Below are 18,059 nucleotides of genomic sequence, written 5' to 3' on the forward strand. Positions count from 1 at the left end.
CTTGATAGCCCTAGTGGCTATACAAAAGTGTCTCGTCCTTCTCCATGACTACTTAGGTCCAAACACTAAGAAACAATGGCTACACACACACACACTATAGCTCACTATTCTTGGACCTTTAAAAAGCTTCCCTTTAAAGCAAAACCATACAGGTTCAGCAGAATGACAGACATCATGTTACTTTTATATCAGGATCAGCCCATAACTAGCTTTACACAGTATTCTAGTGGCTGCGCCTACTTCTTTAATGCATCTATTCGGATGAGAAATATCAAATAACTTAAAAGATAGAATAAATATTTCCTTTTTTGCAAACAAAGAATAAATTGTTGGTGGAATAAAAATGCATTTAGAATAAAGTTTATCCAATTACACTTTTCACAGAATTCTTTTGGCAGGATTCCTTACTTTTTTATGAACCTCTTATATGCCCCCACCCCCACCACCTTACGGCAGCCATAATAATTTTAAATTAGTAGCGTAGCTACTCTATATCTATGACATATCCATAAGTCCGGTACACCGAACGTTCATTTCGACTGAGAGTTTTAAACTGAATTTTATTTTATTGTGTTAACATTTATGTCCAAGAAACGGGAGCTTATGTAGCTAAAGGGAAGTGGGTAAGAAAGGGGAGAAATAAAGGAAGAGGATAGTGGGGAAATTTTGACTTGGAATTGTTTGTCTGAATCACACTCCCTGGTCCCTGATTGTCATATTCATATATCTATAATACAAAGTAGCTTGATGTCTGTCTGTCCGTCCGTCCCTTAAGATCTCGATGACCACTGAACCGATCGGATTCTACTCTTAACTACAAATTTTGCGAATTCGCGAAAATTTGCGATTCATTCGCATTTTTTTCCGCCGGGTATATAATAATAGAAGTAATTATATCTCTTGGGGCAAAGCCCCTAGAGATTAGGGGCGAAGCCGCTAGTCTTATATATATTTTTAAATATAAAAATCCGTCAATAAACAAGGATATTTTGGTTGGTTAACTTTTAGAGAGAGACTTTGTAAAGAAGCTTTGCTGTTGATAATAGAAGTTAAAGAGAAAATTTCTGCTTATGAAAATAAAATTCGATAACATTAAAATAAATGAGAAATATTGTATTTGTTGAAAGAAACATTTATCATTTTATAAAATTTTATGGTTTTATTTTTTGACATTATGATATTTAATTAATTATGTAATTATCATGCCCAAAAGTACGAAAACTACATTTTTTCACTCAAAATTACACAAAAAAAAATTAAGGGAAAAAATACTAATATACCAATTTTAACAAAAAACATAATAAATAATTTTTGTAATCGTTCTCTTAAAGAAACTGAAGAAAATATACAAAAAAAAATGTAACCCACTCTTTTCCTCCACACAGCATTTTATTGACTGTCACTTCTGATGAAAATTTTTCTCTATGACAAGGATATTGCACTGAACAATATTTTTTCTGTTGGATTAGAATCGGTTTTGAGAAATAATGAAAAATAATTTATTTTCTCGTATTCGTTCGAATCCGGTGGATAGGAACCAGTTCTCATCCATACGAAAAAACTATGTCTAGCATCGTATTATATACGGCTTTCTATGAAAAAAAATTCATCTTCTAAATAATTGTACATTATATATCTTCGGAAAGCTGTTTATAATACGATGCGAGAAATAATTATTAACGTAGAATGGAATCAATCTCATAATTTTTCATTTTATTATCATTATTACCATAATAAGATCATTTTATTGTCATCAAGAAAGAAGATTATACAAGAATTTAAATGACTATTAATTTTTACTAGCAAAATTCTTTTCAGAAGCCAACTCCCTGTCTTGAAATTGTTCAACTCTAATCAAGTGAAAGAATTTTGAATTTAATTTAAGTTCTCATTCTAAAACCTTAGGATAAAAGATCATTATACTTTCATCTGAATATTTTTAATGGGATTTTATATAGGGATGGGTAAAGAATATGCTTTTGAAACTTATATATTATACTAGAGTTGGGCTCGATATAATTATCTTGCTAGGTTTATTCAATGTTTTATTTACTTTTTTGGTTATCTGAATTCTGACTATTAACCCTATTCTTCCATTATCTTCTCCCTGACGATTTCTTTCTTTAAACTATTTTAGGATCTTAATATTTTTTATTTCAAATTATTGTCATGAAAGGGTTAAAATGTTCAGTTCACTGTTAAATTTTAGTTCAAAATCTGACCACATTACTCACATTTCGCTAGTATCAAATTTTTTTAAAACTAATTTTTCTTTTATTTACTATATTATTGATTTAAATTTTTTGTTTTATGGATAGAAATTTAATACTTCAATATAATTCAAATAGCAACATGAAATAAAAAAATAAATTTATTCTTCATACAGTAAAATAATGGGTCTTATCGTTCTGGTCAATGAGAGTTTATTACGGATTATTGGAGCACTATGAGTTTTAAACATTTATCGCTTGGAAAACTTGAGCTCATATATAGACATTTATTTCCTATATAGATCTGTCATGGATCTTGATGCAATAAAGCAGGCTGTTTTGTAAATGTTAAAAATTAGAAGATTTCATAAAACAAAAGTTCCCGCAAATATAAGTATTAAGTAATGGAATCAAACTTATTTTACATTTAATTGGTAATAACACATGAACAAACAAAATATTTTTTTCCATTAACCCAAAAAGTATTTTTTTCTTTTTGTTACAAAAATAAAATTTGAAAAATTTTTCAAAAAGCAAAAAAAATCTCTGTATTTCAAATAGTGAAAATATTTGATTTTGGCATATTATGTATTTTGGCCTATTGTAATATTCTCTTTTCAGTTCAAGATTCAAGGCTATTGAAAAAGGGATATGGCTTTTAAATTATAAAAGTTAAAACAAAAAATATATTGAGCATGTTGTTTTGCTTAGATTCTTTATGAAAATTATGTTAATTCTAAAAATTATTTTTTTAAATTTTTTTACATTCCTATAAAAGAATAATAGGATGTTTTTCTGTATGTCTGTCGTCTCGATAACCACTGAACCAAATAAGGCTCTCTTTTACAGTGAAGGTTCATCCAGACCCAGGTAAGGTTAAAAATTATTACTATTCATCTTCAGAGGGAACGTCCACCCTCCAAAAAGGAATAGTCCAGTACAAAAAAAAATCCCCCCCACCACCAAAAAATATTTTAGTTTTGAAATTAAAATTGAAAATAAATGTTCTACATCCGGCCCCTCTCCCTTTTCCAAGTATCCCAATAGGAGCATATACGCAAGTGAAGAATATAATTGGGTCAATGAAGGAGAAATAAATGCGTCCCCTGAAAAGAGAAAGTACAAATTAATCTCCATTTCATCTTTTTAATACCGCAGACTTTGTTAATATCAAATGCTTTACTAAGTTCAGAAATTCCTTAAAAAAAACATTGGCTCCATTCTCCCTGTCACATATGTATAAAGAATAGATGAGTCCCAAAAGGCTTTCAATTTAGTTCAATTCTCTACTACACAATATAAATTCAACTCAATTAAATTCAAAACAAAATTGTTCCAGAGAGAAAGAAAAAGAATTTATTTGTTTACTTAAAATAAATTTTGATACTTCTCTATAATTTTATGTGTCTGCATGTTTAGTGTTTAAATTTGTTTTCGTTGGTTTTATAAGAAACTTATGGGCCGACTTCCTGCTCCTTTTATTTTTTAGGGGTAAATAGTATTCAAAATTCAAAAAAGCAATTAGTTAAGAAGTTTGAAAGATTCCTTCATTGGTCAGATAGACTGACAAATATCCCATGCATCTTTCTGAGTTGTACTTTGAATAAATGAAACATCTAATTCCAAAAATAGGTAGAAAGTACATATATTGTATCAATGTATTAAAGATGCATTGAATAAATGACACTATCTGTGCAATAGTCATTAAAGATTCCACGATTTGGTTCATGTTAGAAATACAAAACCGGGTATCAAATATGAATAAAAATAGCATTTTAAAGCATTTAAGTTTTTTTTTCGAGTAGTCATAAATATCTAATAACAGTAAATCATTTCGAGAGGAATATTTGGGCATTGTTTTTAAATGAAGCTAGTAAAAGTGGCTGACTCAGATTATGACGTCAAACAAAATAACCAATGAGAGGCCAGTATACACTGTAATTGACCAACGGTCAAATTTATAGTGGCTTCTTATTGGTTATTTTTTTTGACGTCATAATCTGAGTCAGCCACTTTTACTAGCTTCTTTTTAAATTTCAGCATGAACCAAACCGTGGGTTCTCTAATATGCATGCATCCCAGAAAAGGTGATAAATAAATGTAATGGGCTATCAAACAGATGCCACATTAAAGGTGTGATATCATTCCCACAAATAAGCATGTATTATCATGAGCATATTTTAGTTTGCATTGAATTAATCTTTTATTAACTTTTAGCAATAATTCAATGTTCAAATTACCTTAATACCTATCCCATACATCCCCTCCCCCCCCCCCCAAAAAAAAACCCAAATATTTAGAATAAAGGATCATTCTAGAATTAATTTTTTTGTATCTACGAATTTTGTATATTGATCACAAACCCATACATTTTGTTACAAAAGTCACACAGTAACAAAACTGTCACAATACAGACAATTAAACCATGGCTGGAAATAATCTGTTATAACAACGATAATAAATATATCTTTTCTTTTTTAAAACCAAAATAAAGAATATTAATATCTTTTTTTCTTATATTTCTGTAATAATGTAAATAATGTAGTTGAAATATTATTTCAATCCTTTTTTTAAAATTTTAATCTTTATCAGTGAAGAAGTTTTAAAACATTACCAAACCTAACTCTTATATACCCTCAAATCTATGTAAATATTACAATGGGCGAGGCTACAGATGCCCCGGCTTCAGATACCCAGCAATAGATTTCAAAATCAAATTTTCATAATTCTCATACATCTCAAGGTAAATAATTGAGATTAAAATTTACACTCTACAAAGGATTTTAAATGAGGGAGGGGGGTGGGGGGATTACAAACAAGATACATTTATCCCTGTTTAAGTTTGAGATGTGCATGAATGTATAACTTAAACTAAATTGATTAAATTACAAAACATATACAATATACATTTCTAATTAATTTATCTTTACAGCACTTGGTACCCTATAAAATTGTTATTTATTTAAATTCATGTGGATGTCAATTTTTTTTCTTTTTATTACAGTCCTGTAAAAGTTTATAACTATTTTTTGCCCATAGAAAAAACCAAAAATAAATCAAATAAAAGTGGTAGAGGGTTGCCCCCCCCCCCCTCCCCCCAAGGCATCTAGAGTAATAGCCACTTGTTAAATATTTGTTGAGCCCCTTTTGCTCATTTATTTCCATTTAATAATGAACATAGCACCATACTATTCCAATTAAAATCAAATTAAATTCTCAACTTCAATTTAGAATAGAGTATTGTTAGTAAGGGAAGGAACACTGGCACTCAGATTAATATTCAGACATATCCTCCTCCCCCTTAAAGATTGTTTAAAGATTTCGTTTTTCAGTTTTTGCACATTAAATCTTTTCTTTTCTTTGTTATGTTTTATGTCATCTGTTATATGACTCTCTTTGTTAGTTTGTCCATTCCATGATTTTTTTGTGCTTTGCTATTCTTATGGATGTTGATATCCTTGCTTTTTTATGTTTTTATCTTAAAACCTTTAAAAAATACATATAATTCATCTACCATTCGTGCTTTTTAAAAACAAAGTAAGACGCTAATTGAAAATTTATACAACAGTTAAAAAAAAACTTCTAAAATGCATCAATGCACTTAACACAATTCTAATTGTAAATTAGGTTAATTTTGTATAAACAGAAATGACGCAATAACTTTTATTATCATTGATTTCTGTATAATACGTCTGGAATACACAGTTTAGTTGTTTTAGGTAATAAATCCAATAAATAAACATTAAATCATTTTTTTGGAAGTAGACATGATTTCTAGGACTATTACAGTCCAGTGATAACTATATTAAATGCTTTGTTTAAATCAATATGTTTAATGTAAATAAAGAAAATATTTGAATTAAAAATCTTTAAAAATACTATACTTAAACTAAAAAAATGTGTGTTTAAGATAATTTTGAATGATAAAGAGCTGTAGGTAGTTCTCAAACATAAAGAGAAAAGTTTTAAAACAATTAGATTTTATATACATTATACCAACAACAAAATTAATTCGGGAAAAAATCACAAAACCTGCATTTAATTTCAGCTGTCGTTGGACAGCAACACACAACCATTCCATCTGCCCCCAAATATTATTTTAGATTTATTTCGCCTGTTGGTTATACCTTATTCCAAGCTTCAAAGACCACCGTTACTTTATCTTAAAATCAAATGAAAAAGTATATAAATGTCCTACCTGGAATTATTAAGAGGGGTGGGCATAACCTTGACAATCCTGGAGAATAAAAACAACACGGGGTCAACAAAAAATCTTAATAAAAATGATTATTATTAAAACAAGTAATAGGCAAAAAAGTAGCCTAATTTAAAATCAATTACTTTTTATCGGTTTTTTAACTCACAATATAATTTTATTCATTAATAAAATTTAGCTGAATTAATAAGAGAAAGAAAATAACAGTTTTTGGAGTGATAAAATAAATGTTTTTAAAATAACTAGGAATATGGAAGGACAGAAAAATAGCATAAAACAATACCAAGACTTATTTATAAAATAATATCCTAAAACCATCTCAGGACCTACAAGAAGGTTCACTTTAATGGAGAAAAATATCGGTTAACGGTTAGCGAGATCCTTCACTACAGACAAAAAAACTTACTATTTTATATAATAGGATGTAAATAATAGATTTTGAAAATATAGGTATGGGATTCACAAATGTGGAAAATTTAATCTAGACCTACAATTAATTCCTAAATTCTGTCTATGTCAAACAACAAGGGAAAAGGGGAATGTAGACTATTTTAACCACTATTTTCCTTTCCCTCCCAGAAATTAAATATAAAGTTATGTTAACAACTTTTTCAGCTCAGAAGTTAAGCTAAGTTGTTAGCAAGAGTTTTTACACTATGAATGTTATTTTACAAACTGAATCAAATTTTCATTCATTTAAAAATCAAAACAACACTTGAAACTATCTTTTATCTTTCACTTTTAAACTTTTAATTCTAAATCACAATAAAATTACCTTTAAAACGAAAAACACTTGTAAAAGATTTGAAAATGTAAAGCTTGATTATTGTTAGAATTGTTGTGTATTTCCCTTGGTTAGCAAAGCAGAGTGTTACTAGTAAAATGTATACTTAGGCTATACAAACCATTCCGTTAGATAGAGGCTTCAATCTTCATACCCTTTCCCTTTTTGGATGTTTCCCTCAACCAAAAGCTTGCACCCTCTGACCCCACCCCGCCCCATTTTATGCTCCCACACTTTTGGGAGTTCCCCCCCCCCCCTCTCTCTCTCTCTCGTTCTCTCTTTATCAATCTCTATTTTGTTTTTGTTTTCAAGGGAAGTTTTACACATCTATTTTTCTCCTTTATATTATATCTTTTTTGTTTTGTATTGTTTTTTTAATTCATTTATTATTTTCTACTTTTTCTTCATTTTTTTTCTCTTTTTCTCTCCCCATTATTTATGCCTGACATCTCTTCCTTGAAGTATGTAAGAGTTATACTACAATTATTCCTCCAGAGTTAGGGAAACAGGGATTGGCCAATGAACGATAAATTTATCTTCCCCAGTTTTAAAACTCTTTAAAAATATTAAATTCTGCCTTTTTATGGTGGATAAAAATTAGTGGATTAAAGGTATTAGGATTAATTCAATGGCCTATCCTTTTTCCTCTCTGCTAAAGTCTTTGTTTTGGGTAAAGGCAGTTGATTTATTTACTGGAAGGTTAACACTAAACAATACCTGCCACTATGCGTCACTTCACCAATTAACTTATTCAATGAGTGTTGGTATTACATTGTACCTTGTTGTATTAGGAATAATTTTTCCAAAAATCATGTGAATATACCATATAATTATCATAAAAAAGTTGGATCTACTGCAATTCACGGTAAAATATTGCTGGTAACGAATATTGCCAAAAATCTATGAATTTTAAAGGCGTCTAGCTGCCAAACGGCTGAACGTACAAATCAAACCCGCACACCATTTTAAGCGGTATAAGAAGGCCTACAAATAATCTGGAATAGCCAAGACCAATGATGCACAGGGAAAGCTTCACTGAAGAAAAAAACGCGTAAAATAGGCCTTTTTCGCGCATTTCTCTGCACTGCGAGATAATTATGCATTATTGATTTATGGCTATTCCAGATTATTTTTAGGCCTTCTTATACCGCTTAAAATGGTGTGCGGGTTTGATCTGTACGTTCAGCCTTGAAAATTCATAGATTTTTGGCAATATTTGTTACCAGCAATATTTTACCATAAACTGCAGTAGATCCAAAAAGTTTTAGATGGACTTTCTGGTATTGATTACAGAGGTGAAGATATGCTTTCTAAATCATGTCGTACTGTTACAGGAATCATCCGTCCAAGTTTGAAATCGATAGGACGATTGTATAATGTCTAAATTAATTAAAAGAGCTATTCGTTGCAGACGGGCGGACGGATGTACGGACAAACCCCATTTAATAAAAAGCTAAATAAATGAAAACTAAATAATCGTGCTGTGTAATCTATAATACAAAGTAGCTTGGTGTCTGTCCGTCTGTCCGTTTGAAGCTTAAGATCTCAGTAACCACTGAACCGATCGGATTCTACTCTTCAGGGTATATACCTATTGGTCCTGTGGTGGTTTTAAGCTATTTTCTTGGGGAGTGGGACACCCCCAACCCCCCCAAAAATGAAATTCCCCCCTCCCCCTCAAAAAAAAATTGGGGGGGGGGAGTATGATTCGGGGCACCCGAATTTTTTTTTATTTTTATTTTTTTTAAAACTACTTCATGGGGCAAAGCCCCTAGAGGCTAGGGGCGAAACCGCTAGTAGTAATATAATTTCATAATATTCTGAAATTAGTATAAGCACTAAAAATTCTGATTCTGTATTATTTAATATTCATAATATGACAAGAATTACAACATCCATAAAAGTGAAGCTCTGAGACAGTAGGACAAACAAACATTAACAATATGTATAAATGTAGAGTCTCAGAACTGATTTGATACAAAACTGCATAAATACAGGATACTGTGTTTAAGGATTCTACTCACATTTTTAGGATTATCAGATTAATAAGATAATTATATAACATAAAAAATTGTTGTCAAAAAGGATAAAAATCAACATTTTAATTGGACGTACGGACATTCTGGTAACGATTTTAGCGTTGATACTACAGGAATCAGCATGCCAAGGTTGAAATCGATATGACATTCCTAAATTAACGATAAGAGCTATCCGTTATGGACAGAAGGTAGTATTGACGCAGGGACTGACCATAACTATAGAAAGGTTTTGCTTTTAAACAAACAATACCTATAGAGTGTTGTATACATTTGCATGAAGGTTTAGTTTACAATTTAGGTATACAAAACAATCAACAAAATTAAGAGAGAGATAGGATTAATGAAATACATTTTATTTTATTTTAGTAATATCCTTAATAAAAGTAATGTATGTCTGTGTGTTGCGAAGGATCTCGCTAACCACTGAACCGATACGGTTCTTCTTTATAGTGTGGCTTACTTTTGTTTTTTTAAATCAAAATTGAAATTGGGATATACAGGATATCATTTTAGTAATTCAAAGCAGGGCTCGGCAGCCGCAACCAAGCCTTAACTTCAAACCAGTTGATTAAAAAGGTTGATTTACCTGAGGCTAACAGGCGGCTTGGTAGTGCGAATGGGGCGCTTGTCCAAAATTTGGTTTATGGAGATCGCTCTTCTATGAGTACTACTTAAAATTGGCTTTCAATAAAAATACCCATAGACATTCTCAAGATCAGTGTCAGTGAAGAATGCTTTTCCTTTTACTCCCACAATTATAATACGAATTTAGTTGAACTCGTGGCAGTCCAATAAATACCCACGCATGGTATTATAGTGCTTTAAACTAAGAGTAAATGGTTGGTTATGGTCTTAGATCAATGTAATATAAGTATATCAAGTATAAAAAGGAAGGAAATCAGATTAATTAAGTGTATTTATATACATGTGAATCAGCTAAGTATAAATATTACAGGATTGGAAATAATAAACATAAGTAATGTAGGATGAGAGTGTGCCTGAGTACAAGTCATCTAATTGTGCATATTGTTAGGCCTCTAACTGAGACATATGCACAATTCATGCCAAGTACAAAGGAGCCTAAATTTAAACTTATACAATGCATGCTAAATTAACTAAGTCATTACCTTTAAGCCAGGAGAGAAGAAGAGAGAACTAATCAGTTCAAGAGTTAATGAATAACTGAGCTAAATTTGTGATTTCAAGCTATAAAGATAATTAATTATCCGGATTTAGCATTCTGTCTGTTCAAGACAGTGTCTGTAAGTTAAGCGAATGCATAAATAGATCAATGGCTTTAGGTATTGACTAGTTTACGTAAAAGTTACATGGTTATTTTAACAGTGGATACATAGTTCAATATAAACATATAACATTGATTAATCACATACAAGTTACCATAGATTTGCCTACACTATCCATATATGGAAGTATATTGATAATAAATAGGCCTAATAATGCATAAAAACGGCCTAAAGATTGACTATTATAACGATAGCTTATCCCCTGAAGTTAGTGGGATAATTAGAGAGATCTGTCAATCAAAATTAAGAGTATATCTCTGTTGTACATATTTATGATAAAGGTTGGATAAATTAATCTAGGAGCGAAGCTTTTCTTTAAAGATATTTGTCCTTACGTTCAATTCATTTGAAACTTAGATCTCGCATCTACAGGCTGACGCGCGGCTGCAGAGCCCTGATTTAAAGATCTTTTTATCCGTTTAGGGGATCTTGAAAATATAAACAAAATACGTTGTATACCACAGATTGGTTATGGTGTAGAATAATATAATCGATTTTGCTTGATATTATCTGTATTTTCCCAGGATATTTTCCACGTCTAGACACAATAAAAAAATTATCTGCATGTCAAGGACAGAGACGTTCATAATATAGCTAGTGCATTGTAGTTTGTAAAAAGGAGTAAGATCTTCATAATGAACTAAAAGGATCTCTGTCTGTGTGAGTTTCTGTCTGTACCGAAGGATCTCGCTAACCGCTCAACTGAAATGGTTTTTCTTTGCAGTGCAGCTTCTAATAGGTCCTGGGAAGACTAAGAACTATTTAGACACCCTCCCAAGAAAAAAAAATAACAATATTATTACGTGCCCCTGGAGGCCTCTAGTTTAAATATAAAGAAGCAAAAATGCTATATAAATTACAAGAGCCTTTTAGGATTGGATGTGTTTATTTTTAAGAGTGCAACTACTTTATAACTCGGTTATGGTCATGCTTACGTCCGTATGACACAGGTTTATTAATTTCTTTTAGTATTTGTGTACTACCTGTCTTTCAATAACTTATCTCTGGCTATTGTTAACTTTGATGCAATGTTGCACTAATTATGAGCTTAATTATCCATATTCTCTAATAATCACTATATTTGATTCTTATTATGATTTCCCATATCTCTTTTCCTATAGAAAGAATTTTAATGGTATTAATGTTAAAATTTTATTTTCTCGTATTCATTCGAATCCGGTGGATAAGAACCGGTTCTCATCCATACGAAAAAAATATGTCTAGCATCGTATTATATCCAGTTTTCATAAAGCTGTTTATAATACGATGCGAGAAATAACTATTATAAACCTTGTTAAAATTATCAGAAATTAATGATCATTAAACGGTAAAAACAATGAATACTTTTTACTTTTTGTTACTCATATAATTTTTACTAACATAGTATAAATATTTGGTGCCATCTTTGGGTCATCAAATCTCTGCAGTAAAAAGTTGGGGGTATAGTCCTTTCCATGACATCGCTCCATATGGGGCGATGATTTTCTATAGCTCCTTCAAGGAGCTATAGCATAGCCTCTTATCATATGGAGCGATGTGATAGCCCCTTTTAAGGAGCGTTCATATCGCCTCTTATGATAAGAGGCTATGCTATAGCTCCTTCATGGCCTCTTAATAGCTCCTTTGAAGGGGCGTTAATATCGCCTCTTATGATAAGAGGCTATGCTATAGCCCCATGATGGCTCCTTCATAGCCTCTCCATCGCCCCTCCGTAGTCCCTTACCTTAATTTATATAACAACCCACTTGATGGCCCCTACATCGCTCCTCCATCGCCCCTTCTCCAAATTTATATTACATTGTACTTTGATGGCCCCTACATCGCTCCTACATCGCCCCTACATCGCTCCTACATCGCTCCTTCATCGCTCCTTCTCCAAATTTATATTAAATTGTACTGTGATGGCCCCTACATCGCTCCTACATCGCTCCTTCTCCAAATTTATATTAAATTGTACTGTGATGGCCCCTACATCGCTCCTACATCGCTCCTTCATCGCTCCTACATCGCCCCTTCATCGCTCCTTCTCCAAATTTATATTACATTGCAACTTGATGGCCCCTACATCGCTGCTACATCGCTCCTTCATCGCTCCTACATCGCCCCTCCATCGCTCCTACATCGCTCCTTCTCCAAATTTATATTAAATTGTACTGTGATGGCCCCTACATCGCTCCTACATCGCTCCTTCATCGCTCCTACATCGCCCCTTCATCGCTCCTTCTCCAAATTTATATTACATTGTACTTTGATGGCCCCTACATCGCCCCTCCATTGCCCCTCCATCGCTCCTACATCGCCCCTCCATTGCTCCTTCATCGCTCCTTCTCCAAATTTATATTACATTGTACTTTGATGGCTCCTACATCGCCCCTCCATCGCTCCTACATCGCCCCTCCATCGCTCCTACATCGCTCCTTCTCCAAATTTATATTAAATTGTACTGTGATGGCCCCTACATCGCTCCTACATCGCTCCTTCATTGCTCCTACATCGCCTCTTCATTGCTCCTTCTCCAAATTTATATTACATTGCAACTTGATGGCCCCTACATCGCTCCTACATAGCTCCTCCATCGCTCCTCCATCGCTCCTTCATCGCTCCTACATCGCCCCTTCATCGCTCCTTCTCCAAATTTATATTACATTGCAACTTGATGGCCCCTACATCGCTCCTCCATCGCCCCTTAATAGCCCCTTACCTTAATTTATATAACAAAGCTCCTATATGGCCTCTCTATCGCCCCTTAATAGCCACTTAATTTAATTATATAACATTGCCCCTACATAGCCTCTCCATCGCCCCTTAATAGCCCCTTACCTAAATTTATATAACAAAGCTCCTATATAGCCTCTCCATCGCCCCTTAATAGCCCCTTACCTTAATTATGTAACATAGCCCCTACATAGCCTCTCAATCGCCCCTTAATAGCCTCTTACCTTAATTTATATAACATAGCCCCTATATAGCCTCTCCATCGCCCCTTAATAGCCCCTTACCCTAATCTATATAACATAGCCCCTACAAAGCCTCTCCATCGCCCCTTAATAGCCCCTTACCTTAATCTATATAACAAAGCTCCTACATAGCCTCTCCATCGCCCCTTAATAGCCCCTTACCTTAATTATGTAACATAGCCCCTACATAGCCTCTCCATCGCCCCTAAATAGCCCCTTACCCTAATTTATATAACATAGCCCCTACATAGCCTCTCCATCGCCCCTTAATAGCTCCTTACCTTAATTTATATAACATAGCCCCTACATAGCCTCTCCATCGCCCCTTAATAGCCCCTTACCTTAATTTATATAACATAGCCCTACATAGCCTCTCCATCGCCCCTTAATAGCCCCTTACCTTAATTTATATAGCATAGCCCCTACATAGCCTCTCCATCGCCCCTTAATAGCCTCTTACCTTAATTTATATAATCCTTACCTTAATATATATAACATAGCCCCTACATAGCCTCTCCATCGCCCCTGAATAGCCCCTTACCCTAATTTATATAACATAGCCCCTACATAGCCTCTCCATCGCCCCTTACCTTAATTTATATAACATAGCCCCTACATCGCCCCTCCATCGCTCCTACATCGCCCCTTCATCGCTCCTTCTTCAAATTTATATTAAATTGTACTGTGATGGCCCCTACATCGCTCCTACATCGCTCCTTCATTGCTCCTACATCGCCCCTTCATCGCTCCTTCTCCAAATTTATATTACATTGCAACTTGATGGCCCCTACATCGCTCCTACATAGCTCCTCCATCGCTCCTCCATCGCTCCTTCATCGCTCCTACATCGCCCCTTCATCGCTCCTTCTCCAAATTTATATTACATTGCAACTTGATGGCCCCTACATCGCTCCTCCATCGCCCCTTAATAGCCCCTTACCTTAATTTATATAACAAAGCTCCTATATGGCCTCTCTATCGCCCCTTAATAGCCACTTAATTTAATTATATAACATTGCCCCTACATAGCCTCTCCATCGCCCCTTAATAGCCCCTTACCTAAATTTATATAACAAAGCTCCTATATAGCCTCTCCATCGCCCCTTAATAGCCCCTTACCTTAATTATGTAACATAGCCCCTACATAGCCTCTCCATCGCCCCTAAATAGCCCCTTACCTTAATTTATATAACATAGCCCCTATATAGCCTCTCCATCGCCCCTTAATAGCCCCTTACCCTAATCTATATAACATAGCCCCTACAAAGCCTCTCCATCGCCCCTGAATAGCCCCTTACCTTAATCTATATAACAAAGCTCCTACATAGCCTCTCCATCGCCCCATAATAGCCTCTTACCTTAATTATGTAACATAGCCCCTACATAGCCTCTCCATCGCCCCTAAATAGCCCCTTACCTTAATTTATATAACATAGCCCCTACATAGCCTCTCCATCGCCCCTTAATAGCTCCTTACCTTAATTTATATAACATAGCCCCTACATAGCCTCTCCATCGCCCCTTAATAGCCCCTTACCTTAATTTATATAACATAGCCCTACATAGCCTCTCCATCGCCCCTTAATAGCCCCTTACCTTAATTTATATAGCATAGCCCCTACATAGCCTCTCCATCGCCCCTTAATAGCCTCTTACCTTAATTTATATAATCCTTACCTTAATATATATAACATAGCCCCTACATAGCCTCTCCATCGCCCCTAAATAGCCCCTTACCCTAATTTATATAACATAGCCCCTACATAGCCTCTCCATCGCCCCTTAATAGCCCCTTACCTTAATTTATATAACATAGCCTCTACATAGCCTCTCCATCGCCCCTTAATAGCCCCTTACCTTAATTTATATAACATAGCCCTACATAGCCTCTCCATCGCCCCTTAATAGCCCCTTACCTTAATTTATATAGCATAGCCCCTACATAGCCTCTCCATCGCCCCTTAATAGCCTCTTACCTTAATTTATATAATCCTTACCTTAATATATATAACATAGCCCCTACATAGCCTCTCCATCGCCCCTGAATAGCCCCTTACCCTAATTTATATAACATAGCCCCTACATAGCCTCTCCATCGCCCCTTAATAGCTCCTTACCTTAATTTATATAACATAGCCCCTACATAGCCTCTCCATCGCCCCTTAATAGCCCCTTACCTTAATTTATATAACATAGCCCTACATAGCCTCTCCATCGCCCCTTAATAGCCCCTTACCTTAATTTATATAGCATAGCCCCTACATAGCCTCTCCATCGCCCCTTAATAGCCTCTTACCTTAATTTATATAATCCTTACCTTAATATATATAACATAGCCCCTACATAGCCTCTCCATCGCCCCTGAATAGCCCCTTACCCTAATTTATATAACATAGCCCCTACATAGCCTCTCCATCGCCCCTTACCTTAATTTATATAACATAGCCCCTACATCGCCCCTCCATCGCTCCTACATCGCCCCTTCATCGCTCCTTCTTCAAATTTATATTAAATTGTACTGTGATGGCCCCTACATCGCTCCTACATCGCTCCTTCATTGCTCCTACATCGCCCCTTCATCGCTCCTTCTCCAAATTTATATTACATTGCAACTTGATGGCCCCTACATCGCTCCTACATAGCTCCTCCATCGCTCCTCCATCGCTCCTTCATCGCTCCTACATCGCCCCTTCATCGCTCCTTCTCCAAATTTATATTACATTGCAACTTGATGGCCCCTACATCGCTCCTCCATCGCCCCTTAATAGCCCCTTACCTTAATTTATATAACAAAGCTCCTATATGGCCTCTCTATCGCCCCTTAATAGCCACTTAATTTAATTATATAACATTGCCCCTACATAGCCTCTCCATCGCCCCTTAATAGCCCCTTACCTAAATTTATATAACAAAGCTCCTATATAGCCTCTCCATCGCCCCTTAATAGCCCCTTACCTTAATTATGTAACATAGCCCCTACATAGCCTCTCCATCGCCCCTAAATAGCCCCTTACCTTAATTTATATAACATAGCCCCTATATAGCCTCTCCATCGCCCCTTAATAGCCCCTTACCCTAATCTATATAACATAGCCCCTACAAAGCCTCTCCATCGCCCCTTAATAGCCCCTTACCTTAATCTATATAACAAAGCTCCTACATAGCCTCTCCATCGCCCCTTAATAGCCTCTTACCTTAATTATGTAACATAGCCCCTACATAGCCTCTCCATCGCCCCTAAATAGCCCCTTACCTTAATTTATATAACATAGCCCCTACATAGCCTCTCCATCGCCCCTTAATAGCTCCTTACCTTAATTTATATAACATAGCCCCTACATAGCCTCTCCATCGCCCCTTAATAGCCCCTTACCTTAATTTATATAACATAGCCCTACATAGCCTCTCCATCGCCCCTTAATAGCCCCTTACCTTAATTTATATAGCATAGCCCCTACATAGCCTCTCCATCGCCCCTTAATAGCCTCTTACCTTAATTTATATAATCCTTACCTTAATATATATAACATAGCCCCTACATAGCCTCTCCATCGCCCCTAAATAGCCCCTTACCCTAATTTATATAACATAGCCCCTACATAGCCTCTCCATCGCCCCTTAATAGCCCCTTACCTTAATTTATATAACATAGCCTCTACATAGCCTCTCCATCGCCCCTTAATAGCTCCTTACCTTAATTTATATAACATAGCCCCTACATAGCCTCTCCATCGCCCCTTAATAGCCCCTTACCTTAATTTATATAACATAGCCCTACATAGCCTCTCCATCGCCCCTTAATAGCCCCTTACCTTAATTTATATAGCATAGCCCCTACATAGCCTCTCCATCGCCCCTTAATAGCCTCTTACCTTAATTTATATAATCCTTACCTTAATATATATAACATAGCCCCTACATAGCCTCTCCATCGCCCCTAAATAGCCCCTTACCCTAATTTATATAACATAGCCCCTACATAGCCTCTCCATCGCCCCTTAATAGCCCCTTACCTTAATTTATATAACATAGCCTCTACATAGCCTCTCCATCGCCCCTTAATAGCCCCTTACCTTAATTTATATAACATAGCCCTACATAGCCTCTCCATCGCCCCTTAATAGCCCCTTACCTTAATTTATATAGCATAGCCCCTACATAGCCTCTCCATCGCCCCTTAATAGCCTCTTACCTTAATTTATATAATCCTTACCTTAATATATATAACATAGCCCCTACATAGCCTCTCCATCGCCCCTGAATAGCCCCTTACCCTAATTTATATAACATAGCCCCTACATAGCCTCTCCATCGCCCCTTAATAGCTCCTTACCTTAATTTATATAACATAGCCCCTACATAGCCTCTCCATCGCCCCTTAATAGCCCCTTATGTTAATTTATATAACATAGCCTCTACATAGCCTCTCCATCGCCCCTTAATAGCCCCTTACCTTAATTATGTAACATAGCCCCTACATAGCCTCTCAATCGCCCCTTAATAGCCCCTTACCTTAATTTATATAGCATAGCCCCTACATAGCCTCTCC

The 18,059-nt window shown here is 35.1% G+C and overlaps 2 protein-coding genes across 4 annotated transcripts in view; one reads left to right on the forward strand and one right to left on the reverse strand.

Moving 5' to 3' along the window:
• Positions 1 to 7,304, reverse strand: part of LOC145306165 (A-type potassium channel modulatory protein KCNIP1-like) — a 64,349-nt gene extending 57,045 nt beyond the window's left edge. Inside the window, exons 1-2 of the mRNA XM_080148154.1 lie at positions 7,202 to 7,304; positions 6,409 to 6,483 (exon numbers count right to left, since the gene is read on the reverse strand). Coding sequence (XP_080004280.1) covers positions 6,409 to 6,434 — 26 coding nt within the window. The 5' untranslated portion in view covers positions 6,435 to 6,483; positions 7,202 to 7,304. The remainder of the gene's footprint in view (positions 1 to 6,408; positions 6,484 to 7,201) is intronic.
• Positions 1 to 18,059, forward strand: part of LOC145306209 (uncharacterized) — a 324,616-nt gene that overhangs the window by 215,668 nt on the left and 90,889 nt on the right. The window lies entirely within an intron of this gene.

This window comes from Acartia tonsa, chromosome 2 (assembly GCF_053477335.1).
Source record: "Acartia tonsa isolate MP-2025a chromosome 2, ASM5347733v1, whole genome shotgun sequence".
NCBI classification, from domain to species: Eukaryota; Metazoa; Arthropoda; class Copepoda; order Calanoida; family Acartiidae; genus Acartia; species Acartia tonsa.